The sequence below is a fragment of the Lepidochelys kempii genome, chromosome 1 (assembly GCF_965140285.1).
Source record: "Lepidochelys kempii isolate rLepKem1 chromosome 1, rLepKem1.hap1, whole genome shotgun sequence".
NCBI classification, from domain to species: Eukaryota; Metazoa; Chordata; order Testudines; family Cheloniidae; genus Lepidochelys; species Lepidochelys kempii.
Window position 1 is genome coordinate 137543551 of NC_136380.1, and position 15922 is coordinate 137559472.

General features: G+C 41.5%; 1 protein-coding gene across 5 annotated transcripts in view; it reads right to left on the reverse strand.

Moving 5' to 3' along the window:
* ASB9 (ankyrin repeat and SOCS box containing 9) overlaps positions 1 to 15298 on the reverse strand; it is a 30125-nt gene extending 14827 nt beyond the window's left edge. For 4 of the 5 annotated variants that reach the window (XR_012160201.2, XR_012160202.2, XM_073355394.2 and 1 more), the window contains exons 1-5: positions 14800 to 15298; positions 6288 to 6367; positions 5431 to 5538; positions 2712 to 2862; positions 783 to 917 (exon numbers count right to left, since the gene is read on the reverse strand). Coding sequence is in view for 3 of the 5 variants with exons in the window: in XM_073355394.2 (XP_073211495.2) it covers positions 783 to 917; positions 2712 to 2862; positions 5431 to 5538; positions 6288 to 6367; positions 14800 to 14893 (568 nt within the window). In the remaining 2 variants the exon portion in view is untranslated. The remainder of the gene's footprint in view (positions 1 to 782; positions 918 to 2711; positions 2863 to 5430; positions 5539 to 6287; positions 6368 to 14799) is intronic. The other variant, XM_073355421.2, reaches the window with a different exon arrangement.
* Between the last annotated feature and the right edge of the window lie 624 nt (positions 15299 to 15922).

Sequence of the window (15922 nt, forward strand, 5' to 3'; positions counted from 1 at the left end):
CGCCTAGGTGTCTGACCAACCTGCAGCAATGGAGGTTCCCACTACACTCCTAGAGATGGATTTTAATAGTTAGGGGCTCGATTATGACTTTAAACCACTGCCTGTTTTGGGATGGGATGATGGGGTTCCGTGAATCAATGAAAGCTCCCTGAGACACTCTGTCTCAGGCTGTGCCTCTGCTCTGGGGGGCCACAAACAGCTGTGGTACCTGCTGTACCCTCTTACGGGCCACAGACCAGACACCTGGATGCTGTGGAGTAGGGAAGGGACATAGCTCCACTCTCAGTCCCCACATCCCCTTTCCTACCACCTGTGGAGTTGCTAGCACTGTGGGTGGTGCTCCGGTCTTCCAGTGTTTGCATGATGCGATTGCACAGTTCAGTAGGGTACTTAGGCATGTGCCTAACTTTACACACATGAGGAGTCCCATAGACCTGAGCGGGACCACTTGTGCTACGAGTGAGGCACATACTTCAGCATCTTGCTGAATGGATGACCATGTTTGTGTCCAGCCCTAGCACTGGTGTATAAAGGGTCCAAGAACGCAGGGCTCAGTGCACTCTGGCCCCCTGCATGGGGCGCATGTAGTTTCAGTGGGAGTTGTGTGGCTACACCCCTTCTAGTCAACTTAACGTTCCGAATGTGATACCCAGAGCTACCTACCCGCTTCACATGTTTCAGAATTCCAGTGTGTGAGCACCCCTAAGCCTGGGATGAGGACAGAGTATGAAGAGATGTTACAGAAAATAAAAGAACATCATTTTACTTTTTTTTTTTTTTACCTGATTCAAGTAACTTCTTGGCACAGGCTACCTGCTCATTCTCACAAGCCACATACAGTGGAGTACCCAGGTGTTTGATGTTGAGGTCGATATTTACTCCATTGGATGTGAGGGATTCGACACATTCAATATGTCCTTTGAAAGGATAAAGAAAGGTCAAATAATAAAAATAAGGGGTTTCTGAACAATCCTCATTTTGTGGCCCAGATAACTCTCCTCCCTCCCCTCCCCAGTGTAGATCAGTAAAGCTCCATTGATTTGGCAAGAGATTTTAGATTTCCATTTTTGTCTCTCCCCGGATCCCAGGATTTTGCTACATTCAGAATGCTTTTCTCCACCCATCCCATAATGAATCATTTTGGTGGGATGGAGAAGAGAAGCAGCAGGTGACAACTCACAGACAATAATGGTCTCAAAGGTGCTCATCCAGTCATTTCTGCCATTTTTGATTTCCTGTCTGTAATGGCCCCTTCTTCCCCAGTCTCTTTTCAAGAGATTGGAATCCTCGTTTTCTCTTTCTCTCTCTAGTCTGGTCAAGGGAACAATAGCCATTAGGAATATTACCATGTAAGGGGGGGGGGAGAGTTTACATTACACACATGACCAAATTATGCCATGACATCTTCAAAGGAATGCATTTTATTTGTTGGGTAATGTCTGCACTGAAAAACAGGAACAGCTAAGCCAAATCAGGGAAGGTCCTTGCAAGGCAGCCCAGTTGCTTCCTAGGTTCTTGTATCTCATTTATTAGCTGAAATATTTTGCTTTTTATAGGGGTCTCATTTCAGTATGCCTTTTGCTAGCTAATGTGAGATCATTATCCATTCTCAATACTTAATGGAAAGTAGTAGCTGGCATTTGTTCACCATCAAAGCACTAAAGCAGTCTTCTTGTCCATAAGACTAGAACAGTAGTAGAAATACAAGTCCTTGCTTCATGAAGTGCTTACTAGGGAATGGAAGTGTCTGTGAAAATTTGTATTGATTTCCAGTGCTTTCAGAAAATTCACAGTAATTCTCTCTTCACAGAATTCTCCTTATGGTGGACAAGTTTGTTAATTTAGGAGGTGAGGAGTTCAAGTTCAACCTGTTAAAATTGTTTTGTTAAACACAGAGCAACACTCTTGGTGGGATACTTTCCCCTCCAACGAACAGCATCATTTGGGGGACCAAGGAGAGATAAGTACCAGATAAGGAAACACCTGCACCCTTTCCTCCACCCAAATGACAGTAGTTAAGCTGTGGGAGACCCAAGGGCAATGTTTGGGTTAGATCAGTGGTTCTCAACTCTGGTCCACTGTTTGTTCAGTGAAAGTCCCTGGTGCGCCGGGCCAGTTTGTTTACCTGCCGCGTTCGCAGGTTCGGCCGATCGCAGCTCCCATTGGCTGCAGTTCTGCGCTCCAGGCCAATGGGGGCTGCAGGAAGGGAGGCCAGCATGTCCCTCGGCCCACGTCGCTTTCTGCAGCCCCCACTGGCCTGGAGCAGCGAACCGTGGCCAGTGGGAGCCGCAATCAGCCGAACCTGCAGACGTTGCAGTTAAACAAACCGGCTGGCCTGCCAGGGGCTTTCCCTGAAGAAGCGGTGGACCAGAGTTGAGAACCACTGGGTTAAAGGATCCCTCGCAGCAGTGCAAGTTGGTGTGAGGGCTTGCGAGCCAGATTGTGTGGTAGACGAAGTTAAGAGAGGTCACCTCAAATACCCAGGGCCTCAGGAGCTGATTAGGGACCCAGGAGCAGGTGTCACGGATGAAGACAGGAAGGTAGAAACTGTGATATCAGCACTGAGGACAAGTATCAGAGTTCTATCAATGATATATTTGTATTTTACATGAATTCAATATACTGACCGATCTTTCCTTTCTCTCACTAGCTTCAGCTGCAAGGTGCTGGTAAAAGGAAAAGTAATTCCGACTCTTGACTGAGTAACCTACCTCTCTTAGCAGCTTCATGGATAGGGGAAGCCAGGTCACATGGTGCATGTGGGCTGGCTCCATGCTGTAATAATAGATTCAAACAGGCCACGTTGCCACTGACGCAGGCATTGAACAAAGGAGTGTGCCAATCAATAGTAACTCCATTCACCTGAAGGAAAAACAACAGGCAAGTAGTTTCTTTAAAAACAGTAATGATCCAGGAATATTTTAACTAGGGCTGGATGAATATTTTCATCAAAACTGTTTTTTCTATGCAATATTGAGAGTATTCAATTAAAAACATTTTTTTTTTGCAAAAGGTGTCTACTTTCTGTTGAAAATAATCAACTTTTCATTGGAAAAACACACCTTTTTTCCCCAAACCCAAAAACTATTTGAGTCAGAAATACTACCATGGTGCTCATGGGAGTTTTCTGGGATCATCATGCCCCCATTGCCCTGTATGGGCCAGATTCTCCAGCTGGACCACATCTCCCATGATGCACCATGGTAGGGGCTTCCATGATGTACCATGGTGGTTTAGCGAGAGAGGAGACCATGGTGCATCATGGGAAATGTAGTCCGACCAGGGAGCCCAGCCCATCGAGGAGAAGGTGGGCATGAGGCACCTGACCTAGAATTCCCAGGAGGTAGATACTGTGGTGACGTTTGTGCATTAACATTTTTGGTTTTCCAACAAAAATATTCAGTTTTAAATTTTTCACTGAAAAGTCAATACTTTTGGGGGAAAAAAACCAGAAATGCCATGAGACTTGCACACATCACCACTCTGGACACTTTGCTTGTATATTGTCTCCATTCCTCTCCATTTTTTATGTGCTTCTTGCTTTTTTTTAGGCACTGACCCTGCATATTTACACCTGTGGTGCATATATGCATGTGATTTGTCCTGCTAACATCAGTGGGACTAATCACGTGTATAAAGTTAAGTGTGTACATACGTTTTTGCGGGATTATAAACTCTTTGGGATAGGACTGCCTCTTTCTATATGTTTGGTAAGTGCCTAGAACCAAGACTAAACTCAAGAAGCTCAATCTATTTAGCTTAACCAAGAGAAGGCTAAGGGGTAACTTGATTACCATCTGTAAGTACCTACATGAGGAACAAATATTTGATAATGGGTTTGTCAGCCTACCAGAGAAAGGTATAACACAATCCAATGGCTGGAAGTTGAAGCTTGACAAATTCAGACTGGATATAATGTATATTTTTAACCCTGAGGGTGATTAATAGGGCCCTACCAATTCATAGTCCATTTTGGTCAATTTCATGGTCATAGGATTTTAAAAATCATAAATTTCATGATTTCAGCTATTTAAATCTGAAAGTTCATGATGTTGTAATTGTAGAGGTCCTGATCCTAAAAGGAGTTGTGGGGGGTCGTAGGGTTATTGGAGGGGGGGTTATGGTACTGCTACCCTTACTTCTCTGCTGTTGCTGGTGGCGGTGGTGCCTTCAGAGCTGGACAGCTGGAGAGCGTCGCCTGCAGACCAGACACCTGGATGCTGTGGAGTAGGGAAGGGACCGAAGGCAGAACCAGCAACAGCACGGAAATAAGGTGGCATGGGATGGTATCGCCACCCTTACTTCAGCGCTGCTGCTGGTGAGGCGCTGCCTTCAGGGTTGGACACCCAGCCACCAGCCCCTGCTCTCCAGCCACCCAGCTCTGAAGGCAGCCCTAAAATAACCTTGAGATCGCCCTGCAACTCCCTTTTGGATCAGAACCCCGAATTTGAGAAACACTGGTCTCCCCCATGAAATCTGTAGTGTATAGGGTAAAAGCACACAAGAGACCAGATTTCACAGTCCATAACATGTTTTTCATGACCGTGAATTCGGTAGGGCCCTTGTAATTAACTACTGGGACAATTTATCCAGGGTTATGGTGGATTTTCCATCACTGGCAATTTTTAAATCAACATTGGATGTTTTTTCTTAAAAGATACACTCCAGGAATTTGTTTAGGGAAGTTCTGTGACCTGTGTTACATGAGACTAGATGATCACAGTGCTCCCTTCTGACCTTAGAATCTATGAATCTATGAAACCAAAATATAAATAATAATAATGGCAGGGGCTGCTTAAATCTGTACTTTTTTGTTGCTTTATTAAAAAAGTGTCTTATGTAAAAAGTGGCAATATGCTTAGAGTTAAGCTAGGCACCGGGTACATGCACAGTATCAAATTTTATATTTAATATTTTATCAAAGCATATTTTATTATAAATTAAATCTCACTGGGCTTTTTGGAATGGCTATTCACTATATTGGTTCAGCCAAAATAATTACATAAAAAAATCGAAAAGACCCAGGATCTTAGTTATACTTACATTCCTCCAAAAGTGTAAAGGGGCCTTAAAATGTAAATGGTATTTACACCCACATTACGCTCCTTTACACCACCAGAGCAGTGTAAATGGGCTTTAATTGATATTAGAATTTGGTTCAGAAAACTCTAGCAGGGTTCATTCTTTTCACACAGCTTACAATATCAGGAGCTTGAAATAGACGTTTTTAAAAATACAACTGGTCTTTTTATTGTTTAACTCATTGTGGTACATTCCTTCACATCACACAATTCCTCCTACATAACACACTGTAGACATCTCAACATGCAATCCTATGGTTTTCTTCTCATCGTTCATTAAACCAATTATTACCCTGCAGGGAAAACTGAGTTTCATAGATATGCTTCTAAACATCTGTGTTATACTTACTTGAGCCCCATGTTTTAATAGGACACTAGCACAAGCAGGATGGCCCCCTAAGCAGGCTTCATGGAGAGGAGACACATGATCTGCTGTAATGAGGTTTACACTGCTCCCCTTGTAAAATAACAGAAATTATTATTGGAGGCAATAACAGTGATGCTTACCACTTATATAGTGCTTTACGTATTTTAAATGTCTTTGAATGATCTTGGCTTCCAGCCTTTTACATCACCCACTGTGCCATGTGACCTTTTCCATCAAGATTTAGAATTGTGACTTCTCAAATAAAAGTGACCTTTTGATTTTTGCAAATATCTTATTTGCAATTTTGTCAAGAAATTCTGGAATTTTATCAAGTTGTTTTCCGGAAACCTCCATGATTTCAGGAGCGAGTTTTGATGGAAAAGCAAACCTTGCATTACAAATATTTTATTTAGCTCTACCACAAATCCTTCAACTATGACAGAGTCTCATGAGATCTGCAAGATCAAACACAGGGCATTTCCCCAATAACTGCTCTCCTCCAACCGGTGTCTCAACAGGAGAGAAGGATATAGCTCAGTTAGGCCCTAATCCTGCAAACACTAACACATGTGCTTAACTTGAAGTATATGAGTAGTCCTGGGGACTTCAATGGGAATACTTGTGCAAGAGTTAAGCACATTCATAACTGCTTGCAGAATCCAGGCTTTCATTTATATGGCTTTGCATAGATAATAAGTTAGCTATCATAAAACCATCCATCACAAGTGGAGTTCACTGTACTAATCTCAGATACTTTACAATATAAAATCCAGCCTGCATTCAACAATGGGACCAATGAGCAAAGCAGCAGAATGTTCATCTCCCCAGTAAAACGATACCTGAGTGATGAGTTTCTTCAGAGCAAGCAAACGCCCGTGGATAGAGGCATCATGTAAGGGAGACCAGTCTGAAACAAAGTCTGCAGAAGGAGAAGAGAAGGGTCAAGAATTTCATGGACTATTTCATCGCCTGACTTTATCTAAACTGGGTGACTGCCGGAAATGTAGTAAATCTGCTTCCTTCTCATGCGATTCCTAAGTATTATCTGATTTCCAGATACATTGCTTGAGTTGCTGCTGCAGTCAGGAGTAGCAATGGTTCTGGTCAAGGTGGTTTATTCCCTGAGTTGCCAGCCTTCACTCATTTGGAGGGAGGAAAAAGCAAGGTACATTTTATGAGAATGCAAATAGTGTTTTAAACAAGCACTAATCAACTAAGTTCCCATTGGAGGACAAAAGAGTAATTTACACAGCACAGTCTTGTTCTTATTTAGCCTGCCACTAGCTCTGAATTGTTTATAATGCCTTTGGGGTTTTTTCAAGCTCAGAATATTTTACCAATTTTAAAAGGAAGATATTCTGAAAAGGTTGCAGCTGCTAAATTATTTACTAATAGCCAGAGATGGGCTAGAACTAACAACAGTTGATCGTGGTTGGTGCCAAAATACCCAGGGGTAATTGTGTTACCCATTGACTTTGTACCTCAAGTTTTGGTGGCCAGTATTATTGTAATCACAGAAGGAATTAAGCATCTGCTGTGTGCTCTGCGTGGTTAGATGTTTGGCTGCGTGCGTGTGTTCTTCCTGTGTGCCGTCCCAGCTCTGCGCAGACAGCTCAAGTGAACTGCCCAATGACCACAAGATCCGTTAAGATACAAAGGCACGAGGACAGGTTTATTGTTGACAGTGCACGGTAATAGCACCTGGCAGACTCTATGGCAGTGGTGGGCAACCTGCAGGCCGTGGGCCGCATGCAGCCCGTCAGGGTAATCCGCTGGCGGGCTGCTAGACAGTTTGTTTACATTTTCACGGCCGCCCGCAGTCCCAGTGGCCGCAGTTCGCTGTTCCTGGCCAATGGGAGCTGCGGGAAGCAGCAGCCATTGGCCGGGAACGGCGAACCCCGGCCAGTGGGAGTTGCGGGTGGCCACGCAAATGTAAACAAACTGTCTAGCAGCCCGCCAGCGGATTACCCTGACGGGCTGCATGCAGCCCGCGGCCTGCAGGTTGCCCACCACTGCTCTGTGGGGATACTAAGGGCTAGTCTACACTGGCAACGCTAAAGCACTGCAGCAGCAGCACTGCCATGGCAGCACTTTAAAGTGTCTTGTGTGGTTGCGGCCCAGCACTGGGGCACTGTTGACACTGGGGCTTTATAGCGCTGCAACTTGCTGCACTCAGGGGGGTGTTTTTTTACACCCCCAAGCAAGAAAGTTGCAGCGCTGTTAATTGCCAGGGTAGACAAGCCCGAAGACATGTATGCCCGAGACAATGGACACAACTCAGTGAATGGTGGGACTTTCCATTCCCCACGCCGCGGAACAAATAAACTCCCTCTAAAAGACATCTTTATACCCTAATACAGACAAGTTACGTGCTACCTTTGACATAGTTACTGCTCCCTGATGTGGCTAGTGATTACTAGAGCTGTTGATTAATCGCAGTTAACTCACACGATGAACTCAAAAAAAATTAACTGCGATTAAAAAATGTATCGTGATTAATCGCACTGTTAAACAATAGAATACCAACTAAAATTTATTAAATATTTTGGATGTTTTTCTTCATTTTCAAATATATTGATTTCTATTACAACACAGAATGCAAAGTGTACAGTGCTCACTTTATATTATTATTTTTATTACAAATATTTGCACTGTAAAATGATAAAAGAAATAGTATTTTTCAATTCACCTCATCCAATACTGTAGTACAATCTCTTTATCGTGCAAGTATAACTTACAAATGTAGATTTTTTTTTGTTACATAACTGCACTCAAAAACAAAACAATGTAAAACTTTAAAGCCTGCAAGTCTACTCAGTCCTACTTCTTGCTCAGCCAATTGCTAAGACAAACAAGTTTGTTTACATTTATAGGAGATAATGCTGACTGCTTCTTATTTAGAATGTCACGTGCCAGATATGCTAAACATTCGTATGCCCCTTTATGTTTCAGCCACCATTCCAGAGGACATGCTTCCATGCTGATGATGATTGTTAAAAAAATAAATGCGTTAATTAAATTTGGGACTGAACTCCTTGGGGGAGAATTGTATGTCTCCTGCTCTGTTTTACCTCCATTCTGCCATATATTTCATGTTATACCAGGCTCAGATGATGACCCAGCACATGTTTGTTTTAAGAACACTTTCATAGCAGATTTGACAAAATGAAAAGAAGATACCAATGTGAGATTTCTAATGATAGATACAGCACTCGACCCAAGGTTTAAGAATTTGAAGTGCCTTCCAAAATCTGAGAGTGACGAGGTGTGGAGAATGCTTGCAGATGTCTTAAAAGAGCAACATTCCGATGTGGAAACTACAGAACCCGAATGACCAAAAAAGAAAATCAACCTTGGGCTGGTGGCATCTGACTCAGATGATGAAAATGAACATGCATCGGTCCGCTCTGCTTTGGATTGTTATCGAGCAGAACCCGTCATCAGCATGGACACATGTCTCCTGGAATGGTGGTTGAAGCATGAAGGGACATATGAATCTTTAGCGCATCTGGCACGTAAATATCTTGCAAGGCCAGCTACAAAAGTGACATGCGAATGCCTGTTCTCACTTTCAGGTGAATTGTAAACAAGATGTGGGCAGCATTATCTCCTGCAAATTGTAACCAAACTAGTTTGTCTGAGTGATTGGCTGAAGTTGGAATAAGTGGACTTAAAGGTTCTAAAGTTTTACATCGTTTTATTTTTGAATGCAGGGTTTTTTTCTACATAATTCTACATTTGTAAGTTCAACTTTCATTTTAAAGAAATTGCACTACAGGATTTGTATTAGGTGAATTGAAATATACTATTTCTGTTTTTTGAAATGCAAACATTTGTAATCAAAAATAAATATAAAGTGAGCACTGTACACTTTGTATTTTGTGTTGTAATTGAAATCAATATATTTGAAAATGTAGAAAACATCCAAAATATTTAAATAAATGGTACTCTATTATTGTTTAACAGTGCGATTAATCGCAATTAATTTTTTTAATTGCTTGACAGCCCTAGTTATTACCCATCACTTTGTACATGTTGGTTCAATCAAAACATCTCTATTACATACTGTCATCCTAACCTTATCTTTTAAAAGGAATCAGTGTGTTCCTGTTACCCTTGGGAAATGTTTTTGTACAATCCTAATATCAGAATGTTTTGGTACCACTTAATATCAAAATGTGTTTGCGTAAGTACTCTGTGCTTACTGCTTCTTAGAAATGTGTATTTCTGCAATATCAGCCCAGTTCTTGCCAAATTCTGTAAGCAGGTCCTGCCTCATACCAGGCCTCTAATACAAGGGCTTATGTCTCAGGCTCTCTTCCGACTACACTCTGTACCATTAAAGCCACAAAATTAGATACAAACTGTACAGGGGAGACCAGGAGGAAGGATCTGTCTTAGCATGTTGTTTGCTTATTTTTAACACTTAATGGGAAGGTCAGAGTGCTTTAGATTAGCATTGGTGGGCTTCCTGGGGAAAGTTGAGTTTTAAGGAGGGGTTTGAAGAGAGTGGGCTCTCCCAAAAGGCAAGAACCACCCAATTTTTTACTGATTTGCTCCTCTGGAGCAACACTAAACCACCATAACATCGGCTCACTAAATTCTGTCCTGTCTCAGCCACTTTAAAAACAAACAAAAACATAGCCCCAGACTTTCAAAGGGCTCTGCAAATGATAACTGAAGTAAACAGGATCCGAAGCAGGTGCAAGTGTTGCACTCCCCCAGATTCCCTTGCATGATTTCAGGCCTAAAGCAAAACACTGAAATGGAAACAACTTTTAGCAACAATCCAGGAACCAGCACACTGCATAGCTGTAGTGGGTGTGAGGAGTGAAATTTCATCCAAGGACATGAGGAGATATGAACTGCTCTGAAATCATTCATGTCCACATAAGCAAACACATCCTTGGGTTTTAAGATCTTGTCTGAAAGGCCTAAATACAGTAAAATAGATGGAAGTCAGTTTATCTACCTTTAAAAGATGAAGTCCTATGTCATGCTAGGATTTGAACTACTGGTTCCAGGGAGTCTAGGTATTTAAAATTTGATACTAGACATGTCACAGTCTGCAAATGCACTGACATTTGGAACGTTTTGATGGAAAAAATTTACTCAGAAATTTGTCAGCATGAATGGCTGTGATAGGATCTGTAAGAGTCTTTTATACTGGGGAAATTGTTATGGTTACAATTTGATACAGGAATTGGCAAGTTATTTTTTTAAAGAGAGAGAAAGATTTATTTGGGATTTGTCAGGCAAAAGAGCAATTGGATATATTTCATAAGACTTGCCATCCATCCCTGGACTTGGTAGATCCACACAAATATGTGAAAGAATACTCACATTTATGTTTATGGACTGTTATGTTTAATTTCTCCGGTTACTGAATCTATTAATTTATTTAACATTAATTCTCTTAGCATTAGGCACCTCTACAAATACTGAAATAACAGCAAAAGTATCGATATCCTTAACATAAAAGGCTTTGTGGCATGAACCATCTGACCACACTATTCAATCAGTATCACATAAGTGAAATGAAACATTTAACCATGAAGAGTCCCCCATCAAATAAGCTACCAAAAATCCTTTACCCTTTCGAGAGAATAACAGAGATCTTCAGCAAGCACATAAGGTCAACAAACCTCAGCTCTGGTGGACCAAGAGAGGAAACAAATATGTTTGAGAGTCCTGGACCTGACACAGAAAATGCCTTAAGAAAAGGAGTACTTGTGGCACCTTAGAGACTAACCAATTTATTTGAGCATGAGCTTTCGTGAGCTACAGCATCCGATGAAGTGAGCTGTAGCTCACGAAAGCTCATGCTCAAATAAATTGGTTAGTCTCTAAGGTGCCACAAGTACTCCTTTTCTTTTTGCGAATACAGACTAACACGACTGTTACTCTGAAACCTGAGAAAATGCCTTGCTTGCAGCCACTGCCTTTTAAGCCATGAACTGCTAGTTAGATACCTCCACTGACTTAGGTAGCTAGGACCAAAGCTGCTGGATTACTCCTCTTTTATTTTCAATTATAACAACTGAAAGATATTACGTCGACACAAGACAAAGACACGTGATGGCAATTTTGGACATATACTAGTGTAATGTCTGTGATTTATAAAGTTCTGTAGCAGGTAAATCATGAATGGTAATATTTTAGGGATGGTGGTGTCGGGATATCCTAGATGAATTTGGCTTTTGTTCTGTCTGAAACAATGAGTTATTAAAGGAACAAAAATGAGGCACATTTTAAGGCATTTCACATTTTCCCAGACTTGAAGCCTCTGGGCAGTTTACCAAGTGGCAATTCAAAAAGGTAATAGTCGCACACATCTGATAACAATAGTCCAATCTGCGAGGCTTACTATATTATTCAAACAAAGTAAATTGAAAGGAATTTGGTGTGCATAGTCCAGGCTCTGCAACTCTCTTGGGATAACAATTCAACAATACTTGTTCTAAAGGGGTTGTCATCCTGGGGCTAAGAGAAAGGATGGAGCAATTCCAATGGAACTCTGATTGTTATCCCAAAGTGAACAGCTCAAAGCAGGTTTGAGGCCAGAGTGAAATATCTTTACTGGTACCTGGTACAGCATGTTGGCAGACAAGTCTGAACTAACTGCTGAAGATGGAATAAAGCCCTTACAATAGGGGTTCTTATCACAGACGGACAAACAGGTGGGCCAGTGTATTTTTCCCAGAGGTGAATACTTCTTTATCTCCTGTTATGTCGCTGAAAAAGAGCATGCTGAAATCAGCTCAGTAGAGGAGAGAAAGACTGGAAGGCAGACAAAGATCATGAATTCAAAGGGGCACAAAAATTCACTCCTCTGTTAAAAAAAAAAAAAAAGATTACTTAGATCTGTGGAATCTAGAGGAGTCAATGGGCCAAATGGGAGGAATGACATGCCCTCAATGCACCCTTCCTGGTGGTAGTCCGTGCATGGAGTGCTGACATTTGTGCAGTAAGTCTTTCTGAATAACCCATTTTGTGGTACTTCTAGAGAAAATTATATTCTTTTTTTAATTTGGTAGCGTCTCACTTCTTTTCACAAGCAAGTCGGCAAAGTTCCATTGGCTTCACTGAAACTACAGCACCGTACACCAGCTAAAGATCTGTCCCCATATGGATAGTGCCACAGTGGGCCCAAGCCATGCTACATTGATTGATAAAGGGCAATATGCTATTCATAATTTTATGGATTTTGCTTTAAAAGCAATGTCTGTAGAATACTGTTTATTAAATCACATTTATCCATGAACAATATATGGTGGTTTTCCAGGCTGGAATGTGGGATCATCTAAAGAGTAAGGAAATAGTCAAGTTGTCAGAATAATGGGGATAGCTGTTTCTGCTCCTTTGCAGTAGACGTCATGGAAGTGGTTTTTATTTGTTGGGTGTATGGATAATATAGTCTCACATTTTTCAGTGTGGGGTCAATGATTGTCAGGCATGCTGTTCTGAGCACCCGCATGAGAAAACCTGAATCAGCAGTAAGGAACAACTAAAAACTGAAGAGCAGAAATACTACTAGTATCAGCTCAGGTACTGGTGTTTTTCTAGTGAAACATTTTGGGATGAAGATGTCACTAATCTAAGGGCTTAAACCTCACACTTCTTCTACTCTTCTGGGTCAGTCTTAACCCTACAGTATAGCCTCTTCAAGCTCTCTTGGCAACATCGCATATTCATTCCTCGTAGGGTTACTGCTTGTATTATATTCAGTCTCTTCAAAAACTTTTCAATTTTCCCATTTTGAAACCAATGCCATCACAAAGTCTGCATGAGCTTCAGCAGAGATATGTTTACAGATCATTTACAAATTTTGGATTGAGAAACAATTTTTCTGAGTTAGACTCTGATCTTTTATTGTTACCTACACCTTGTGTCCCAAGCTTATCCTGACAGCAGTATAATGCAAATACACATATTACAGACAGATGTGTGAACTACATGGCTATTGTATACATTCACAAGGATTCAGGTGACAACAGAGTAACCACAAGAGTGAAAGTGCATAATTATGCCATCACAATCTGGAGGTGTGTGCTTAGTCTAAGTGTTCGCAGTTTCCCTGTGTTGCATACTAGTGTATTTAGGCTGTGGCAGTGGTTCCCAATGTGGAGTTCCCCGGACCGCTGGGGGTCTGCCATGGGTTATGCGGGTATTCGTCCCTTGAGCCTGGGCTGCACTGACTTTCAATGGGAGCTGGGTGTCTAATTTCTTAGGCCTCATTGAAAATTCTTGTCTAAATATTATTTTGAATCCTTAAATTAGTGCCACTACCCTTTGCTTCATCGTATGATTATTTATTATTTATATTACCATAGTGCTTGTGAGCCCTAGTCTTGAACCAGGCTCCCATTGTGCTAGGCTCTGTACAAACACAGACTTTCCTCCTTCATTCTAGATGCTGGAAACCTGTCATCCATTTAGGAAGAATCCATCTCAAATCCAGACTCATTTGGGATTTTATTGTTATCACTATTCCACCACCCCCACAAAAAACAAAATCAACCTAGACAGCAGTACAGACACCTTGGTCACTTCTGCGCTGCAGCTGGCCTTGTAGTTCTCCTCATATTCTAACTGCATTATTCTTTTTTAGTTTAGTAACAAATGGAAGATTTCCAGAGCTCTCATGAAAGAAAGAGGAATACTACAATGTTACTGCATATTACCTTCATTTTTCCTCCCCCAGCACACTAGCCATGAACTGAAAGCCTCCCCAAAAGCCAAGTGAAACACCGCTAACCAAGCTGTATGTGAAAAGAGATTGTTTGTATTTCAAACACTTTGGGCCGGACTGCAAGCCTCTTACGCAGAGTGGTGAACAGAATGGGGCAACTTGTGTGAGTAACTACTCATCAGTGACAGAAAGAGGTTCACAGCCTGGCCTTTTGAGAATAATCCACAAATATCTGTAATGCCACGAGCAAAGATTCTTTAGTCTATCTTTAAAAACAAAAGAGGAACTTTTTTTGCTGAGCTAACACTGAGTGTTCAGCTGGCAATAATGCAAACCAAACATGCCCACGTTGCAACTTCTTTTTCAGTTATGTCCAGCTCAGATTGTAATGCTTATTTTACTTTGCTCAGACTCCTAATATTTGTGAAGTGCTTAAAAATAAAGCTTGGTTTTTACTGTCAGAAAGCACTAATAGTGCATAATCAATACCATTTAAAATGCAATAACGTACACGGATGTCTGCCTACAAACTGCACGTAAACAAGCCTTCTGGGAGAATACAATTCTGAAGCTCTGCATATATACCATCCATGGCCCTTCCATCACCACCAGAAGACTATCTGGAAGATTGTTTGGATAGATACAGTTATATTACTTACCACTCATCAGTGGATTTGATAGAGAAGTTGCATGTGACTGTCCTTCCACTCCCTGGTATTTACTGGCATTTCCCTTTGCTCCTGCACCATCCATTGCACACTGGGCAGTCAAATTTCTGTTATTTCACTTCACAGTTGGTCTTGAGAGTTCAAATTCCATCCTCCCTGATGAAAATCCTAGTTATGCAAGTAATCTATTAAGCAGACTCCGTGTGTGCAAGTCAAGCAGACTTCGCAGCAGACTGGAACTTGGTACCGGCAGCAGTTTCAGAGTAACTTGAGTACCTGTGTGCGGATTTAACAAAACACCTCCTCATTCACTTGGTGTGCAGCCAGAGATCAGACAGACCACACTGTACAAAGCCAGGGATGTGGTTGATGTCATATCCTTTCAAAAGCCACACCCAATCAGCAAGGCTGCCTTCTGTTTTTATCAGGAAGGAACTTCATAGTTTGACAAAAAAACAAGACAGAGCCAGCTCAACTAGTTGTGCAAACTCTGCCTTTAGGGATCTGAAAAGGCAACTCAGAGAGATAACTGTGCTCAAAGCTTTGCCTTCAAGAGGAGGATCAAATTAAGTTGTTTTGAGACAACACCCTTTTCCTATATCTACGGTGCCTCCAGTATTCAAAAACTGACATCTAAAAAGCTCATGACTGCATGCAAAAAATGGTGTCCTGAATTCCTTTTACACAGCAGCAGTCACTACATACCATAATATTATTGAAACCACATGTTCACAGAGCTGTGCTTTCCACTGGAACTACTTCATTGTCTCCATGGCATGAAAAGCCCAGCATTATGCAGGCTCATTTCCCTCCATCCATTTCAATCAATTTCACTGAGTCCTCACAGTTGCACCAATACTATATATAAAATCTGCTTTTTCCTCTGAAACAAAACTAATTAACCTACAGGCAAGTAAACAGGGTCAGATTTTCAAACAGGCTTCATCCCCATCTCTATTTGTGTGGGTGCAACTTTGCAATTTGCAGGTCATTTCAACATGCATATTTTTGTGCACATAAATTAAATAAATTTACAAGTACAAACCCCATTTGCTCTTAGTGCATATATACATTAGCACATGTGCACAAGTAAGGATGCAAGAACTGCATTTGC